The 17,914-nt window shown below is 41.3% G+C and overlaps 2 protein-coding genes across 2 annotated transcripts; one reads left to right on the top strand and one right to left on the bottom strand.

Moving 5' to 3' along the window:
- Positions 1–10,209: 10,209 nt before the first annotated feature.
- Positions 10,210–12,615, top strand: LOC111600639 (histidine-rich protein PFHRP-II). The gene is made up of 2 exons (XM_023316846.2): positions 10,210–10,395; positions 11,328–12,615. The coding sequence occupies exons 1-2, from the start codon at positions 10,384–10,386 to the stop codon at positions 12,459–12,461; spliced, it is 1,146 nt and encodes a 381-aa protein (XP_023172614.2). The 5' UTR covers positions 10,210–10,383; the 3' UTR covers positions 12,462–12,615.
- A 3,942-nt stretch (positions 12,616–16,557) lies between these two features.
- LOC111600653 (PE-PGRS family protein PE_PGRS33) lies at positions 16,558–17,683 on the bottom strand. Its single transcript, XM_023316875.2, has 3 exons — positions 17,604–17,683; positions 16,755–17,539; positions 16,558–16,698 (listed from the first exon to the last, which is right to left on the bottom strand). The coding sequence occupies exons 1-3, from the start codon at positions 17,616–17,618 to the stop codon at positions 16,686–16,688; spliced, it is 813 nt and encodes a 270-aa protein (XP_023172643.2). The 5' UTR covers positions 17,619–17,683; the 3' UTR covers positions 16,558–16,685.
- Positions 17,684–17,914: the final 231 nt, after the last annotated feature.

Below are 17,914 nucleotides of genomic sequence, written 5' to 3' on the forward strand. Positions count from 1 at the left end.
AGGGAAGTCACGAGAAATAGAAGAGAGACAGAAAGAGACACAAAGAGAAAGAGAGAGAGATATGGCCAGAGGGACAGAGAGAGAGGGGACACTGAGTTCTGATACGAATTATCATCCGCTCTACAGCTCGTGTCATTGGATTGTCAGATGAAAATCATGCACTTAATTAAATTCATTTCACAACAGAATAAATGCGAGTTGTCAACTCTAAAGTGCGTGTAAATAAATTGCAATTTGACATTCGAGTGGTATTAATTATCATAAACACCATAAGGTGTACATTAATCATTCGAATTGGCGTTGTCTGCGCTTTCGTACTCGATTAATTGATTGCATGAATGATTGAGCTTATTTGTTGTCAGACTTTGACAAGAACATTTCAATTTGTATGGTCTGGACCACACCTGATATGTCGATAGAACATTGATACGTTATGCTCAAAATTGTTTTTTTTTTATTTATTATTATCTACACCTGTTGGCATTCAAGCCGTCTGCGAATGTCGTCATAATATGTGCCGAGCCCCGCTTCAAATTCAATTGCGATAATAATTCTTAACGTATTTGTTGAACACTTTAATTTGTTTATTCGTTATGCCTGTTATTGTTATTGAAGTATTTTTTATTATCTAATTTATTTATGATTGCCATTGTGTGTGCGTGTGTGAGTGTTTGTGTGCGTATGTGCGTGTGAGCTTCTAACTGGGCTTATAATGCATTTTCCGAGGTGGCGACCTGAGTAAATGTTTTCATTGCAAATAACCAATGGCTGTGGGCGGCACTGTTTATTCTTTCCAATGTGTGTTATGCTGTAAAGAATTAATTTTTTATTGTTTTTGTGCTTGCTCTGTAGTTCCGTTAAAGCCATGAATATTTATGGGAATATTAACGAGTACATATGTATGCAACTGTAATTAAATTAACATATTCTTTGCCTTTGATTGATATTGAGATATTTGTCATTTAAAAAATCATTACAAAGGAATTTACGTGTAAAAATAAAAAAGGACATATTCCAGCATTACCAAAAAGCTTACCAAAAAGTCAATTGTAATAGCTATTGAATTTAAATTTAATTGGAAAAACGAATTGAATATTATAATGTTAATTAAAAATGTAAACATATTTTTTTGAAGTGAATCACAATGACCAATTAATTATCTGTGTATTTGTTTATTCGCTTGATTACTGCATTACTGCCAATCAATTTGCTTTGCATAATTTCACTGCAGATATTCCACTAATGCACCAAATCCGGGACTTGCGATTCAAATCGTCGCCATTTATTTTGGCTAATTATTGGAAATATCGAATGACAGCCATGCCAGTGGAAAGTATTTCGAATAGAGGCAGGTACAAACCAAAATCGTTGGCCAGCCACAAGCTAAACACTGCCCGCAATTGTGGAACCGCTGTAGTTGGAGCTGCAGTAGCCTCATTGCTAATCCAAAAATGGTCAACGTTTTAATACCTGTGCATAAATCTTATACTATCGATCATTGTCAAGTGGCTAGATAATTTACAATAAATCTGTACAGCGTTAGAATCCGACATAGCCGGGCCATTGTTGTTGTTGGGCGGTGCAATCGAAAGCTGCCACAAAGCGAGCAGCGTACAACATAAATTAGGATAATTACAATTGCACCCACAAGTGCAATTCGAGCCGTGGTATTGGTTGTTGTTGTTGTTGGTATTTGCCGTGGGGCTAGCAAGAATTTTGATTGCATAAACACCATCAAAAGCAATAGCAACAGCAACAACTCGGAGTGGCCCAATAACATTTGCCACTAAAAGTTTATGGCAAGCGAGTGGAAATGGAAATCCATTGGGCCGCTGCCGACGCCGTCGAAGCCGCCGCCGCATTTGAAAATTAGCCAAAAAATGTACAAACCATGGCAATTACAATAACACCAACAAAAACAACAGCTTTAAAATCAGGCAATGAAGCGAGAGGGTGCCAAGTGGAATAATCGCCACGGTGGCTCTGGCTTTGCGGTGACTGGATGCAAAAATCCACAATTAGGAGCCGCCGAATTTGGCCGCGAATGTTTGGCAACTCTTTTGCATACCGGGGCATGGATTGAGTTCCACTGTCTCCACAACATGTTCAGTTAAATTAGTTGCCCAAGCGCGAATTTAGTTTAGCAACTCATCGGCGGTGGGTCGGCTGGTGCATGTTGTGTGGTTGTGGTGGCTGGTGGTGCAGGCGTTGCCGTTCCTGCTGCAATCGAGCAACAGCCAGGCACAACAAAATCAATTAAAACGAATCGCTGAAGCAAAGTTCCACCGGCTTCAACGGCAACTCCAACTGTCAGCCAACTGCCAGCTGTCGACTCGTTCATCCGTGACTTTGCACTTTTACGATGGCTACGGCAACGGCACCGACAACGGCAACAGCAACGGCTAAGCCAATGGCTAAGCCAACGACTAGTGTTAACGGCGTTTGCGATTGCAATTTCAAATGAGTGACCACCCGCCCGCATAAGTTGACCGGGCCAAGCTTTTGCCGATCGCCTGGTTGCGCATGTGCAAAGGTGTTGCACTTAGGCAATTGATATGGTTAATAATATTGCCCACTGCCGACACTGAATGCGAACATTTTGTAGGTTGTTGCTGTTGGCTAACCAAACTAAATAAAAATACGATTGCAACAATTCAGACTTGCCAAACGCCAATCTGGAATATAAATTAAGCATATTTGAGATTCAGACACGCTCTCAGACACCAAGTGTCATATGCCGTACTAAGTACCTAATAAAATATTTGTAATTAAATGTGAATACCATGAGGGACATTCTCTTATGTTATTTCTGAAGGGTTCAGTGCGCTGCCATTGGAATTTATTGTGAATTCCCACAAAAATTGATTCCGTGAAAAGCATTGAACTCGACATTGCACACGCATCGATTAGTCTCCATTAGACACTCCATTCATTTGCAAGTTTTGTGTGTGTGCTGAACTTCGCCATGGCATTGACTTACAATTTGTTGGCACACGCAAGTTGCTCTAATCAACACATTGCACAGCTGCAACTGGTTTTGTATTTCTGCTTTTTTTTCGGACACACCTCAAGGCTGACGAGCCAGAAATTGCGTATACGCAACATGCACCACTTGCATGCGTCACTGCCGCATTCATTAAATGTATGTCTGACGTCGTGTGTGTGAGTAATGTTGTTGTCGTTGTTGTTGCTTTTGTAAATGTTGCTGTCGATTTGCCGCTGTTGTCGCTAATAGCGCTAACAAGTTGCGCTGTATTCCATGCAATCCATTTGATTTCAATTTGATCCGCTGCATTTTCATTTGCTTTTCAATCCAATTGCGAACTTTCACGCAATTTTCATGCTGTGATTGCAAGTGACAATTCGATTGCCTTATGTCGTTTATGCAAAATCGATTGCGGCAATTAGTCAGCAATAATGCAATAGATGGCATGCAAAAGGATTGGTTGCAATTAAAAAGCAAGCTGCTGTCTCACTCTAAGGACAGCGATGGGCAGGCAATGCGCAATTAGCCAGGAAAAGGAATTCTTAGTATAGCTCCACCGGAATCCCTTGCTATCCAATTTCTGCTAGTTCCTTATACTTGTTTAATGCTGCGCGCTTTCTTTTTACATTTTTTCATAATTTCTTTTTGCTCTATTTACTGCGTTAGCCCAGCTTAATTATCTTTTCATAGTTTTTTTTTAATTCCATAAACTTTGCTGCAGGTCAACTTTGCGGCAGAGAACAGTTTGTAACTTGGCCAAAGCAATTTTGCTGCATTTCTTTGCTCTAATCTCAGTATCTCCTGGTGCTAATTAACCTTGAAAGTCTGAGCTGAATAGTCAAGGGTCGGCCTGGGCAACTGGTAAGCTGCCATAGAGCAAGACCTATCCGATCAATCAATTGAAAAGTTTCAGCTCTGACCTTTGTTATTTCGATGGCAGCTTGTTTGACAGGCATTGTGGACATTTTTCGTTCCTGTCATTGCATGAATTTGAAAGTGAAACTGAAGCTGACAGGCCGACATTTGGATAGAGATGCATAGGGGGTACAGAGAAAGACAGAGAGAGCCCTAATCGTGCGACACTTGAGCGACATTTGTTGTTGTTTTTTCTTCTTCTCAATTTGGGCATTTACTCGCATTTGACTAGCGGTGATTGGGTGTGGGCTAGCAGAGGTGTCACTGACGCGACCTTGAAATAGGGCTAAATAATAAATGTAGCTGAAATATGAGAAAACATAAATATACAATGAAGGCCTCCAGGCTAGCTGACATGTCTGAACATATATCACAATACCAATTAGATTCGCTTTCCGATATACATTACAGTACCTGAATCCTTTTTCACAAAGCCAATTTGTTAGAACAGACAAGGTATTTAGAGTGTCTGCTTTTCAGCAGAAATAACATGAAATAAATATTCACGGGCTTAGTCTATCATCAATTCGAAAAGATTTGCAAGTTAACTTTAAAATCAGCTTAGTTTTCGATTTATATCGATTAGTCACTACACACTGTAAAATGTTATAGCACAGCTAGGCCGTAGCTATAAACTGAAGTTCTTCTAAAGCTAGAACCTTACATAATTTGATCGCTTTAGTTGACTTAAGTAAATAAATTCTGTTTCAAATGTAAACACATTTGCAAGCTTTTTAATGCAGCACAAAGCTGGTGTCATTTTCTTTCAAAATAAGTAGCTACTTAAAAGTCTGCATCATTTAATGATTTGACTATTTTTATGTATCTCTCAGCATCGTGTGCACAATTTGACCAACTTCAGCTGTGCTGTGTACGGCGCCCTGCCCACGATAAAGTAACAAAATCTGTACTGTATTTTATAACATTTTATGGTGTACAAATTAAATGCCACGTTTCGCCTCAACATCCTTAAAAGCGAGAGCAGTAGTCGCGCAACCAGTGCTCACCTTTATTTTATACGCTCATTTTACAGAGGATTCCACAGATGCGAATCAATTTCACCGAGGTTATACTCAGCGCCTATTTGCTTACCTTAGCACAGCAGTCGAGCCAGTCAACTCCATTTGCAACGGTTGCCAGCGCACGTAGCGGCTTGCCCCATCAAGTTGCGACGGAGCGACGTGTTGGGTTTGGTTTTGGTTTGGATTCGGGATCGTTGGGTGGTCAGTTGGTTGCTGAAGAGCGCAAGTTTAACTTTTTTGGCTTATTTTTATGAATGTTGGTTGAGTTGGTTTTTTTTGGAATGTTTTTTGTTTTGGTTTTTAATATCAGAGGCCAAACGGTGAGTCGCGCCCCCAGCAATGGTCTGCAACCAGTTGGCCGGCCGTCATTTCATGCGCTTGTGCGCACTTTAAAGACATGAATCCGAACATAACAGCGTGCTGCATGTGGCTATCAGAGTTGTTGCTGTGCGGTTTATGTGTCACTTTTTTTGGGGTTTGTCAGCAAATGGATATCCATTCGTTATTTTTCTCCGCTTATCGCACGCTAAGAATTTCCATGTCAACTACGTTGAAGGTTAAGAATGTCACCGAGGCGCGAGCATTCCTGGTTGTGTGGCACGTGCGTATCCTAAGTTATGTTATCAGATCATGGTCGTTTAGCAATTTATTTCAAGCATGAAAGTCATCTATAGCTACATCTGTAGGTGACCAGAGTTTCTGTGGCGAATCGACGCACAGTTGGAAGCCAACTGGCCCCAAATATTAAGGCGGTACAAAGTGATGCAAGCGAACCAGCCAAAAGACTGGTTTGAAGCGTGTCAAATTGCTTCAAGTTGTATGCCAGCTGCTGCTGCTGCTGCCGCTGCGGCTGAAGCTGTGGCTGTGACTGTGGCTGCTGCTTCAGTTTGTTGGCTGTCTGGAACTGGGCCACAAAATGCAATATTAATATCAATATCACTAGTGGCAAGCCAACCCACGCGTTTGACGGGCCACTGCACCCAAATCGCATCCCAGACAAATTGCCATCTAATGCGCGCACACAACTGCCCAATCAATCATTTTTTGAACAATATTCGTAATTTGATTTCTGTGTAGCAGAAAACGCGACAGTTGCTTGGCCCTTGGAGCAGAAGTCAATTAACTTGCAGCGACCCGTCCTGTGTCAATTGGCATAACCACATACCAAGACAAAACAGTATTCCACCTCCGCTACTGTGGCCCCTCCTTTCTCGTCCAGCTACGCCTTAATAATAGTTAGACAACTTTTTGTGCCGTCCGCGTCCATAATTTTTGTAATTTCATGTTAGGGCGGCCACCGTTGATTGAATTGAATTATCTGCTACTCAGCGCGTATAGCTGAATCAAATCAAATCAAATCCAAATCCAAATAGAAACTACAAGTGCTCTGCGATCAACTGCAAGCGGTAGCAAGAGCTTGTTTATGGGTGGCAGTTCAAGTTGCGATCTTAGTTTGGAACGCTTTTTATCTGTGGCAATAATTGAAGGCAATTAAATTCATAAATTTTAATGATTTATTTTAACTTTGCACGCTTAGCACATTGATTTAATTCTTAAGCAACAGGGTGTTTGCTCTAGTAACTTTAACTAACTTCTTGCAGTTGGTTGAAAACCAAGATAGCTATAAAACGTAGGGGATCAATGAAATCTTTTCAATAGATCAAAACTATTTGTTATTAGATTGGATTCGAGTTATTTACTCATTAATATAATATAAAAAATAAAATATTAATTTTAAATTTTCGAAAATTCTGATAAATATCAATACCATATTTAATCGCAAACCCAAGTACAGGGTGTTACACCTGTGTAGTCTTAACCCAATGCTAAAACATCATTCTATATTCATATATGCAATGATTTCTCAGCAATTAGCTAAAGATAATTAACAGCAAATATTTGAAGCCAAAGCTTATGTAAGAACAAATAACATAAGACATATGAAGGCAATGAAATAATTGATACACCCATACACTAATAGTTAGAGTGCGAAATCACACCCCATTGTGCGAGTCGTCTGTATCCGCCTGGCCAAAATCCGACAAAGAGTGGCGGTTGCGCTTCAGTGCACCTCATCGAGCAAAACGGAGCAGCGGTGCAGTTGCATTAATGACTTCCAAATAACTAACAAAAGCTGAGACGATTGCAAGAATTTCAATGCCAGCTGCAGTTCAGTGATGCGTGACGGGTCCTGAGTGGTCTACTCTGATTTCCCAGGCCAGATTGAATTGACTTTGCGTTGCATTGGTTATGACCACGTGGTTTGCTGGCTATGTCGTGTGGTACACCATTTTATTGTCTTCACTGGCTGTATTTGAATATTAATTGCTTCTAATTGGATCGAGTCAAGTGTTGGTGTTGTCGTATTCATTTGCCTAATGGCCCAGCAGATCATTAATTGGTCAGCTGCTCAACTGTTCAGCTGCTCAGCTGGTCAACTGGTCAAGTCACAGTCTCAATGTGGTAGAATTCGCTATAATTATGTTGTTTACAGCTAGTGCAATTAATTAAACATGATTTTGCTTATGAATATGGATTATCGAATAGCAAGATAAACTGACTGCACATAACACCTGACTGTCTAAAAAATATATATCCCAAATAAACAATTACTTTTGATAGCTACAAATCTGAACAAGAATAATTAATGCGACGCTGACAATTGGCAAGGCATTTGGCTTTCAATTTACTGCCGCATTTTCTGTTTTGTATTCTCCTATTCTGTTGAATGCCAAAATTTGCATATTTGCTGATAAATAAGACCAAACAGGCAGCGTACGCCCACCTACATCTTGCGTTGCGATACTTATGACCGTAACTGTAAGCCAGCTGATGTGTAGTTGCATGCGATTGTCTCAAATTTGTTAGTAATTGTAGGGCATAGAGGGTGCTAAGCTTATATATTTAATTGTGGGTTAGAGTTAATGAACCATAAGTGCTAAAGCATTTTAGTTAAAGTGAAATAGGCGTATACGCAATATATTCATTGTGAAGGTTATACTAAGTGTGTAGAAAATGAATGGATATAATGTGACGTACTGAAACTAAAAGAATAAATAAAATTATTTTCTTGTCTATATATAAACATTATATATTGATATATATATGTATAAATATGAGAGTTCAACATGCGTATACATAATATATTTTTGTACGGCCTATATACTAAGTAGAATATTAAAATAAAAGAAAAAATAATTTTATAAAAATCATTATTATTGTATTTTTTATCTTAAAGGTATTAAGAATTATTTACGATTAATGCAATTATAAATTGTATTCTTAAATTTACATATAAAGTATACCCGTTACATTAATAATTGTTCCTAAATGTTTTTTTTTACCCAATAAAATACAATCAGGTGTTAATTTAGCGTAACTTGTAATTGTTGCAAGTGAATGTGAAGCATTCAGCGCCATTCAGGCATTTATTTGCCACCATTTTGCACTTGTTTTAGCCAATTGCATATTTCTTAAGCACATAAATTAAACTAATTAAAATTTGTAATAGCCGTGCGCGGTGTCATTTTGATTTCAAATACAACTATATCATATAATTATTTTATTAACACTTTTATGCAGTATTTTATTTATGCATATATGTGTTATACGAGTATGCCGCACCGTTTTGCATGTAGCGCACCCATATAAAATTATAATTATAGCTCACAAATTGCAGGATAGGTGGGCATGCACAAATCTGTAGATTGCACTTGAGTAGCTCAGCCCACATGTCGGCAAACACAACGAAATATATTTGCAGAAACTTACAAAAATGAAAATGAAAACGAAGGTGACAACGGGAATATCATTTATAATGTTGCGCATGCCGCAAAAATGTCAAAACACACCCGCCACGCCCCCAAGCCACACACGCACACACACACAGATATTGAGTTGTAGGTTTTGTAGGGGGAGTTCAAGAGAGCAAGTTGCATGTGTTTTATTTAAATGAAACTGGCGCTGACGTTGCAGTTGAGACAAGGTAAATTAAGTTGCGGCTTTGTGTGCCACATGCAACACACACGCCGCAGCAATGGATGGCGCCTATCGAATGCAAATGATCGAACTCTCAATGCGCATTCGTTATTAAATGTGTTTCTTGTGTGTAGTAAGTCTAGCAAGTAAAACAATAAAAGAATAACAACAAAATCAACATCAGCAACAACAACAGCAGCAGTTGTTGCAAAGTGTGGCAAATGCAACATCAAGATTGAACTTTAAAGAAATGCTGCAACATGTGGCAACAACAGCAATACTCTGTTTTATGTCTTTTGTTTTGTACGCTATGCTTTTGTTTTTAATTTGCAAACTTTTCGTTTCAGCCCGTTTTCGATGCAGTTCAATGATTAAAGAGGCAAAACGCCCAGAAATTGGTTTACAATTTTTTTTCTTTGCTTTTTTATATTTTTTTGTTCGTTGATTTTCGTTTGTGGCCCGTGGCATGTTGCAAGCTATGGCAACTGCAGCTCCCTAAGCGCCGCACTAGCATAACAAATTCATAAGAATTTTTTAATTTGCTGCCCATGCTGCCAAGCACAGGCCCCTTGTTAGCGGCTGATGTGAGTGCTTGCGGGCGTGGTCTGTGGGCATTTTTACTTTTTTTTTTTTGGAAAGGCACGCGACGATAAGATCGCACATAAAATGTATATGCCGAATAATGAGTACTAATTGTTCAATGCACGGAAGTTCAAATGCCCACACATTCGCATTCACCAACGCGTTCACAAAACAGCCAAAATAGTCATAAAAACCCGCCAAGATAGCAATTAAAATTCTTTTCCGACGTGGCCATAACGATTGAGTCGATCGAAAGCAAGGTCAGGGCAGCATTTGCAGTGACAAACGCAAAATGCAGCACCGTTAGCTTCATACATAAGCACATATGCGTAGTATATATATAAAGTTTTATAGCCATTTCTAGCTATAAACCCGCTGGTAACATGCATGGGCAACATTCATCGCTTGATTTTGCAGCGGTTGCGACTGCCGCTTCGGCTTCGGCTTCAGCTTCGGCTTTTGGCTAAAACCAGCTTGGAGCCGCGATTAACGTTGTAATTCGATTACTTTTGTGCCACATTGTTCTGCTATTGCTCTTATTGTAGTTACTGTTATTGTGGCATGGCATGTGAGTGTGTGTGTGTGTGTATGTGTGTATTGCTCTGGTTATTACTTTTGCTTTTGTCTTTGTCTTTGTTTTTGCGCAGTCGCCGGCGTCTCAGCCGACGCTGTCTCTGGCGGTATATATTAGAGCCGCCAGCCAACAGTCAGCACAGTTCGTTAACAGTCCTAGTCGAGATTCTAGGAGGTTCAACCAGCGTCCAGCGACAAGTAACTGTGCCGTGTCGTGTGTGTATAGTCAGTTTTCTGTTACTTCCCAGCTAACCCTACTCCTTCGAACGGCCTGCGACCGTTTTTTAAAAATCAACTCAACTTGTGATTTACGTTTTGTAAACAAAAATGAAGCCATTTGTAAGTAAACAAACGCATATTTTACAGAATATGTTAAGAAGGATATTTGACAAGTTAAGTGTCTAAGAAAATTATAATTGGAGAAAACGACTTAAGAGTCCTGAGAAGCCTTAAAAAATTAAGGTGCCCTAATAATTGATTGAGAGCCGAAGATAACTGTAAATACACAATCAATATCGGAAATTATTCTCTAGCTTCTAATATTGAATTTTAAACAGTAGCTGAATAGAAACATAAGATCAACTGAAATTGTAGCATGAAGTTCTACCATTCCTCATTGGATAAAGCAATATTTTCAAATGAAATACAATTTGAAAAACTCCTTTAAAGTTTTTTGGAAATGATTCCAATTCAATTATACAACAGCTTAGATTTTAATTATTTAATTATTCTCCAACCAATGCAGCAGTAAGCTACGGGCTTTGCCCACTTTTACAGCTGCATGTCCAGTGACACAGAAACCACCGAGAAATTAGACCCGTTGCCATCAACCACTACAAATTTTAGCTGATAAGCCGTTGACATGTTGCATGTCGGTTAGCTTTACTGCACCCCTCACAGGTGGCTCTAAAGCTACTCCACATAATAATGGCCTCGTATGCGGTAATACTTGGCTACTTGGCTAGACGAGTAGTATCTCGAAACGAAATCAAATCAAACGTTTCGCTTGATGGCGCCTAATAGCAGCCAGAGATATGTAAGAGAGTGTTGTGTGGATGGTTCGAACAGAAAGAGGCGGTCAGATTGCCAGCCAGGCGAAAGGCAATCGTAAGAGAAATTGTTTTAAAGACTGACCAATTGACTGACAAACACAATTATTGCGCCGCCAGCTGGCGTCAGCTGTTACGTATCTGCATGAGCTATGGCATAACCACGGTTAACTCTTAATTATACTCTTTCCCACGTTCTCTTTTTTTTTTTATCTCTTATAGCTGATTGCCGCCGTGCTGCTCATCTCGACGGTGTCCGCCTCTTGGCATGGCGCTGTCTCCACACAATACCAGCATCTGGACCCTCATAGCCATACCTATTCATACGGTTATGCCGATCCGAACTCACAGAAGCACGAGACTCGAGCTCATGATGGCACCACACGCGGCTCCTATTCCTATGTTGATGGGCACGGTCATTTGCAATCTGTATCATACACTGCTGATCCACATCATGGCTTCAATGCCGTTGGCACCAATCTGCCCCAAGCTCCAGCTGTACCCCATGTTGCTCCTGTCTATGCCGCTGCTCATGGCCATGCCGCTTACGTGCCATATGCTCACGGAATCCACATCCCGGTTCTGACCCACGGCGGCGTGCCCGTTGACACACCCGAAGTTCAGCACGCCAAGGCTGCCCATGCTGCTGCTCATGCCGCTGCCGCTCACAACGCTGGTGGTCATCATCTTTACAAGCGTTCGATCTATGGTGGTGGCTGGGCCTATGGCGCTGCTCCTGCCCACGTACCCCTCACCCATGGCGGTGTCCCAATCGATACACCCGATGTCCAGGCTGCTAAGGCTGAACACTATGCTGCCCATGCCAAGGCTCTGGGTCAGGTGGCTCACGCCCATGGTGCTCCCGTCGAGACTCCCGAGGTCCAGCATGCCAAGGCCGCTCACTTTGCCGCCCACGCTGCCGCTCGTTCTGGCCATGCCATCGCTCCCATTGCCCACGGTGGCTATCACGTGCCTGTGATCCACAATGGAGTGCCTGTCGATACCCCCGAAGTGCAGCACGCTAAGGCCGCTCACTATGCCGCTCTTTCTCAGGCCTCAGCGCACGGTAGTTCTCACAGCTCCTGGGATGATGGTCGCTATGACGGTCGTTGGGATGCCAGCCACGATAGTCACGCCCAGAGCTATTCCTCTGGCTATGCGCATAAGGGTCCCATCCACATCCCAGTCATCCACAATGGTGTGCCCGTTGAGCCCGCAGAGGTGCAGCACGCACGCGCTGCTCATCTGAACGCTGTGGCAGCAGCCAGTCATGGTGGTGCTTCCCACGGTGGCTACTATGGTGGCTCTGCGCATGAGGATGATGGTCAGTACCGCGAGCAATACAACCATTACTAAGTTGAGGATCTGCCAGAGTCTGCCATTAACCACAATGATAACGACGAGCTTTTCTATATAATCTGCCCGACACTCTAACGACTACCGAAGGCAGCTATCTCTTTTACGCTACCTGTCTAACTATCTGCAACTACATATTTCCATCACTGTCATACACACACGCACTTGAACGGAAAGGAATACACACGGGAGATATGAGCTGCTGTCTCATTTGCCCGCTAACTCGCTTGATCGCTTCGAGTAGTCCCCCGTCCTTTTCAACTTTTGAACTCTCAATAATTATTTTCAGCTCTTATGCTCATACTTCTACTCTTATACTGTATACTTCTATCTCTCTTCTGCCAACTTCAGTCATATGACTTAATGGTCGAACTTTCTAGTTTTCCACTTTCTTCACTTTCTTCTCCTATACAACTCCTCGATTTATCTTTGCTTTGAGCAACCCTGAACCAGAATGTTGTAAATAATTGTTGTAATTTTCAATGAATCTTGTACGAGTTATGTATCTATATATTATATGAAACTGCAAACAGACAAATAAACTGCAAAAATGTATTTGAACACAAATTCGTTTTTACTGAAAATAGCTAAAGACGTTTCCCATTCATTTTCTGTTCTAAATGAGTAGACTTTAATAGAATTAAACTATATAATATGATAATGCGCAGGTGTATTTGAGTTGAAAATTTCTTACGTTCTACTTTATTCTCAGAATTGAACTAAAATACTGTGAGCCTCTCATACGAATTTTTCAATGTATCCGCTTTAGCTCAGAATTTATCTAGTATTTATACATTTTATAGCATTTTAGTTCGCATTCAATTGCAATTCCATTTGAATGTTAAACAGTGTAAGCCTTGTGCGCTGCTTGTCACATATATGCACAGCTATAAGCACTAGAATCGCAAATATGTGTACAATTGGAAATGAATGCACACGTATTTGCCGTACGCCGTTTGGAATGTGCATATACCGATGAGCGGGAAAGCAAAGGAGTGGAGCTCGCATCGAACGGTGGCCAAAGGCTTTCAGTGAAAGAGACAAGCAGTCAATCAATGCGGAAAATCGAATCTGTACTATTTTCACTTTTCTGACTGTGAATTTCTGTATCGCTCCCCATGTGCATTTGCTTCGAGCTGTTTGCGGGTAACTCAGTAACAAATATGTAGTAGCAGAACGTGGGTGCTTTTCAATTTGTGCGACTGTTTGGTGTTAGCCTCGGGCTGAAATTAATTTGTACACCTCATGCCGGTGAGCCATAAATTGAAATGCAACCTTTGCACTAATCAATAACCTTGGCGGCTCGACGTCAATTACAGGGAATGCCCAACGTGGCCGACTAATTAAAAATTAACAATCTACGCCGCACACGCAAAGGTCATAGCACAAGTGACCAACACTGTTCGATTCGCATAAATAACAGAAGGGTCACGAAGCCCGAAAACCCAACCCCAACCTGCTCAGCTAAAAAGGCCATTTAACAGGCTTAGGCAGGGTCGCAAAAGCAAGCACTAAAATGAAGCTATTTAATTAGACATTCATTTGGCAACAAATCTGTATTTGAGTTCGCTCGAATGACCTTCGCCAGAGATATGTGTAGTTAAGGATCACGTCTTTGGCTTGATCAAATCTTATTTAATTATGCTTGAGAAAAAACAATAAAGCGCAATTGAAATTATTTAAATTGCGAGCAGCCGCTTAAATGGTCAGTTCAGATTGTGTGGCAGCCACAACTGTTGCTGTTGCAGGCAATGCAACGGTAGCATGACCGTAACGTTTGTGCAGCCTGCCACAAGTGTGAGGCGTGGCCCAACCCCACGTCAAAAGTGAATGTGCTACATTTTTGATGTTGGTGTTTTTACTGTTGTTGCTGTTGGCGCAAATCATTTTTGCCAACTTTATTATTGCAATTTTTGGCGTTGATTTGCACAAGTGGCAGCCAGGCGGCTCTTTGCTTCTTGCCACGATTTACCTCATTGTTTTTCTATTTTTTTTTTATAAATTTTTGCTTTTCATATTTCATAGGTTTCGAAGAATTCTGTTGCTGGCGTTTTGCGGCTCATTTGCATGAACCACCAATTTGACAACCAGTTGGCGAGAACCACGTTTAATTGGAGGGTCACTTCCAGCCCAGCGACCAATTTTGCAGCACCAGCAGAAACAACAACGAGAACCGTTAAGCAAACAAATGCCAGTTAACAATTTGTATAAAATAACACAATTACTAAGCCATTTTCGAGAGTTGGTTCTCTTCTATCTCTGGCAAATTGATAGAAACTACTTTTTTCCCATTTTTTGTGGTAGGCGTTTTCTGGCAACGTTTTGCATATTTTTACTGAAGTGGTTTTCAGTTATTACTTCAATTTAATTTATGGTTGAGGCGTTAATTTATGGCCTAATTGCTCAAATTTGAATATATGTAAATAAGTTAAAGTGTTGAAATAAAATCGAAACTATTGTAATTGCAACGTTGCTTAGAGTTGGAATTGCAAGTTGCTGCAAGTTGTAACTTAGGGAAATACATTGAAAAGTCATCGAGTTTTCTTTTGAAATAATAATTTCTCTATAAAGCTGTGTTATTTTACAGATGAATTGGCTTGAATAATTTAAAATTTATTTACGCTTTCTTTTTGCTTTACTTAATTCTAGTGAATTTTGTTTCATGTTTTAAGCAACGCTGCGTTTTTGGTTGAATACCCTACATATATATGCTGCTATATATTAATAAACACAAAATAACTTAATGTAACACTTTGTGCAAATATGTTCAGCGTATAGAAAAAACATCTCTGACCACATGAATATTGCTAATTGCGATGTTTAGCTGATTAGACCCGCCTGTGTGGTGACTGCTTCACATTCTCAAATAAATATATAAAATTATAAGAAATAAATCTAGAAGTGAAAAGTTAATAATGCCTGAGTAGACAGCTCTATCTTTAATTTAAGATATGTAGTCATCAATTTTATTAAATTTCTCTATTTCTTTAAATGGATGGGCGCATATTTAATGCTGTCAGTTGTATTGGCTATCCAGAACAAGCAAATTCTCAAATATTTGCACTCCTGCGTAATTATCTGAAACAAAAGGGCTAACGTAAAAATAACACAGATACATTACCGTCGAAATTTTGGCAACTGCAACAAATTGAAACAATACGTAGAGATAAGGCAACAAAATTTGCTGCTGCCACTGCAGTTGATGCAGCAAATACTCCGAGCGTTTCGCGCATTTGCACACAAAGTAAGCAGCGGAAAATGTGAAATGCGATTTCGGGTTGCTGATTGCTGTCTGGCAAACTGTTTCTACGGGCTTCCTTTTCATTTCGCCAAACGCTGCTGTGGGAATGTGTTCAATGCAGCAGCAGCAACAGCAGAAAATTGATTTTGGCTGCTGCATTCACTTCATGTTGCGTTGAACGTGCGCTGCAATAAACTTACAATTTGCCTCATATGCAGCAGCAGCAACAGCAGCAGCTGCCAGGTGCATGGTAAACAATGCGAAAAATATCTAAAATTGTCAATTTGTGGTTGACATTTTATTTAATTAAACTAAATATTCTAACTGTCTCTCACTCTATCTTTCTCTCTCTCTCTCACTTGGGTAGAGAACTTTCAAATTTGTGTTGCCTGCTTTTAGGCTGGTGAGAAATTTACGACGCTATTGAGAGCAGCTGTCAAAAGCTGAAGCTTATGACACACAATGATGTATAACATATAAGGTTAAGGCTAAAAACAAGAAATGCTTGAACTTTAACATAGTTGTGGGCACACGTGCTGGATAAGCTTATTTATTGCTTTGAGAAGAGTTTATATTACTCATAAATCTCCCGATGCTAGGGGAACCCGAACGGATTGAAAGAGAAAGAATGTAAAAGGGAGAGTGAGAGAGAGAGTGACATGGCCGAAGTAAATATGAATTTTAATGTGCATTGTTATTTTAGATGTCAAACAGCTGTTGCTAGGCTACAAACTTTGTCCAGCTGCTGCAAGAGAGTTTGTAAAGTGTGCAGATTTACTGCAAGCACTAATACGACCTTGCATTGCATGCTGTGCAAGAGTTTACCACGATTGTATATATGCAAACAGAGCAGTGGTTGCGTTTTGGGCATTCTCGAATTTTAATATTCGTTTGCTTGGTTCTGACACAATTGACTAGTCCTATGGCTAATAGAGACTTAAATGACTACGTGAAACTGGCAGCAGAAGGCACAGGACGGTTGGTTAGACCACGGCACTGCAAGTAGAGGATGTGAGCAATTTTTGTAATAAAGTATTTTCTTTCCTACTTACATCAAATTGAGTTCAGGCTGTTGCCAGACGGGTGCCGGAAGCACAACAGGAGTCGGTGCAGGCTGAGGTGCAGCGCCACCAGCACCACCGCCGCCTCCGGCGCCATTGCGAGCTCCCTTTCCGCCTTTGCCTCCTTTGCCGCCCTTGGATCCGTCCGGTCCGTCGGGTCCATCTGCACCATCCGTACCATCTTCGCCATCCGGCTGTGGGCCAGCTGGACTTGGTGCACCGGGCTCTCCATTTTGGCCGCTTTCGCCGGATGTAACTGTACCACCGCCACCGCCGCCACCTCCAGCTCCGCCCCCACCAGCGCTACCATCACCACCAGAACCGCCACTGCCACCAGCGCCACCCAATATGCCACCGGCTTGCCCGGCCTGTCCAGCGCCACCACCGCCACCACCACCGGCACCATTGGCTCCACCTTCGTCGCCAGCAGCAGCCGCAGCAGCATCTACCACACTTGAACCAGCCTCATCAGCAGCATTAGCAGCCGCAGAGGCAGCGTTGTTAATTATCTGCGCCTCTTCAATCGCGTTGCTATCTCCCGTAGAGGACTCCACATATTCGCCCTCCAAGCCTGGCTGCGGCTTCCACAGTCCATCATCAGCGCCATTTGGCGGCTTATAGCTGCCATCATCCTCTGGCGGCTGCACCAGCAACAGAACTGGCGACGGCTGTGCTACCAAATACGTACCTGCCACTGGCAGTGTTAATGGCACCACATGCGCCATGCCACCATCAATATGGAGGGCGGCCACTAGGGCCACAAGCGGCAGCAGCAACTGCAGGTGTAAATGATGTTCAATCTCCGAAACAGGCATTAATTAAATTCAATTAATTGCTTACCGCTGTTGTTCGCATATTGTTGAGCAATTCAATGGGAAATTTATTATCCCTTTTGAGTCCGATCTCCGCTGAAGCTGAGGTGGAACTGACTCCATTGGTAATGCCCTAACATTGTTTATATATGATCTGCCAACTGCTTGGTTGATTAATTGGAACTGGGCTACGAGCAGCGACATTGTCTATAAATGGTATCAGCGCTAACTGCAGCCAAGCAACCGCATAAATCAAGTTCGATCTTAGTTAATTATAGCAAAATGCACTATTATAATATTATTACGATTAGCAATTAAACATCGCAATGATCGTGTTAA

The sequence above is a fragment of the Drosophila hydei genome, unplaced genomic scaffold (assembly GCF_003285905.1).
Source record: "Drosophila hydei strain 15085-1641.00,03,60 unplaced genomic scaffold, DhydRS2 tig00008119-arrow-pilon, whole genome shotgun sequence".
Taxonomy (NCBI): Eukaryota; Metazoa; Arthropoda; class Insecta; order Diptera; family Drosophilidae; genus Drosophila; species Drosophila hydei.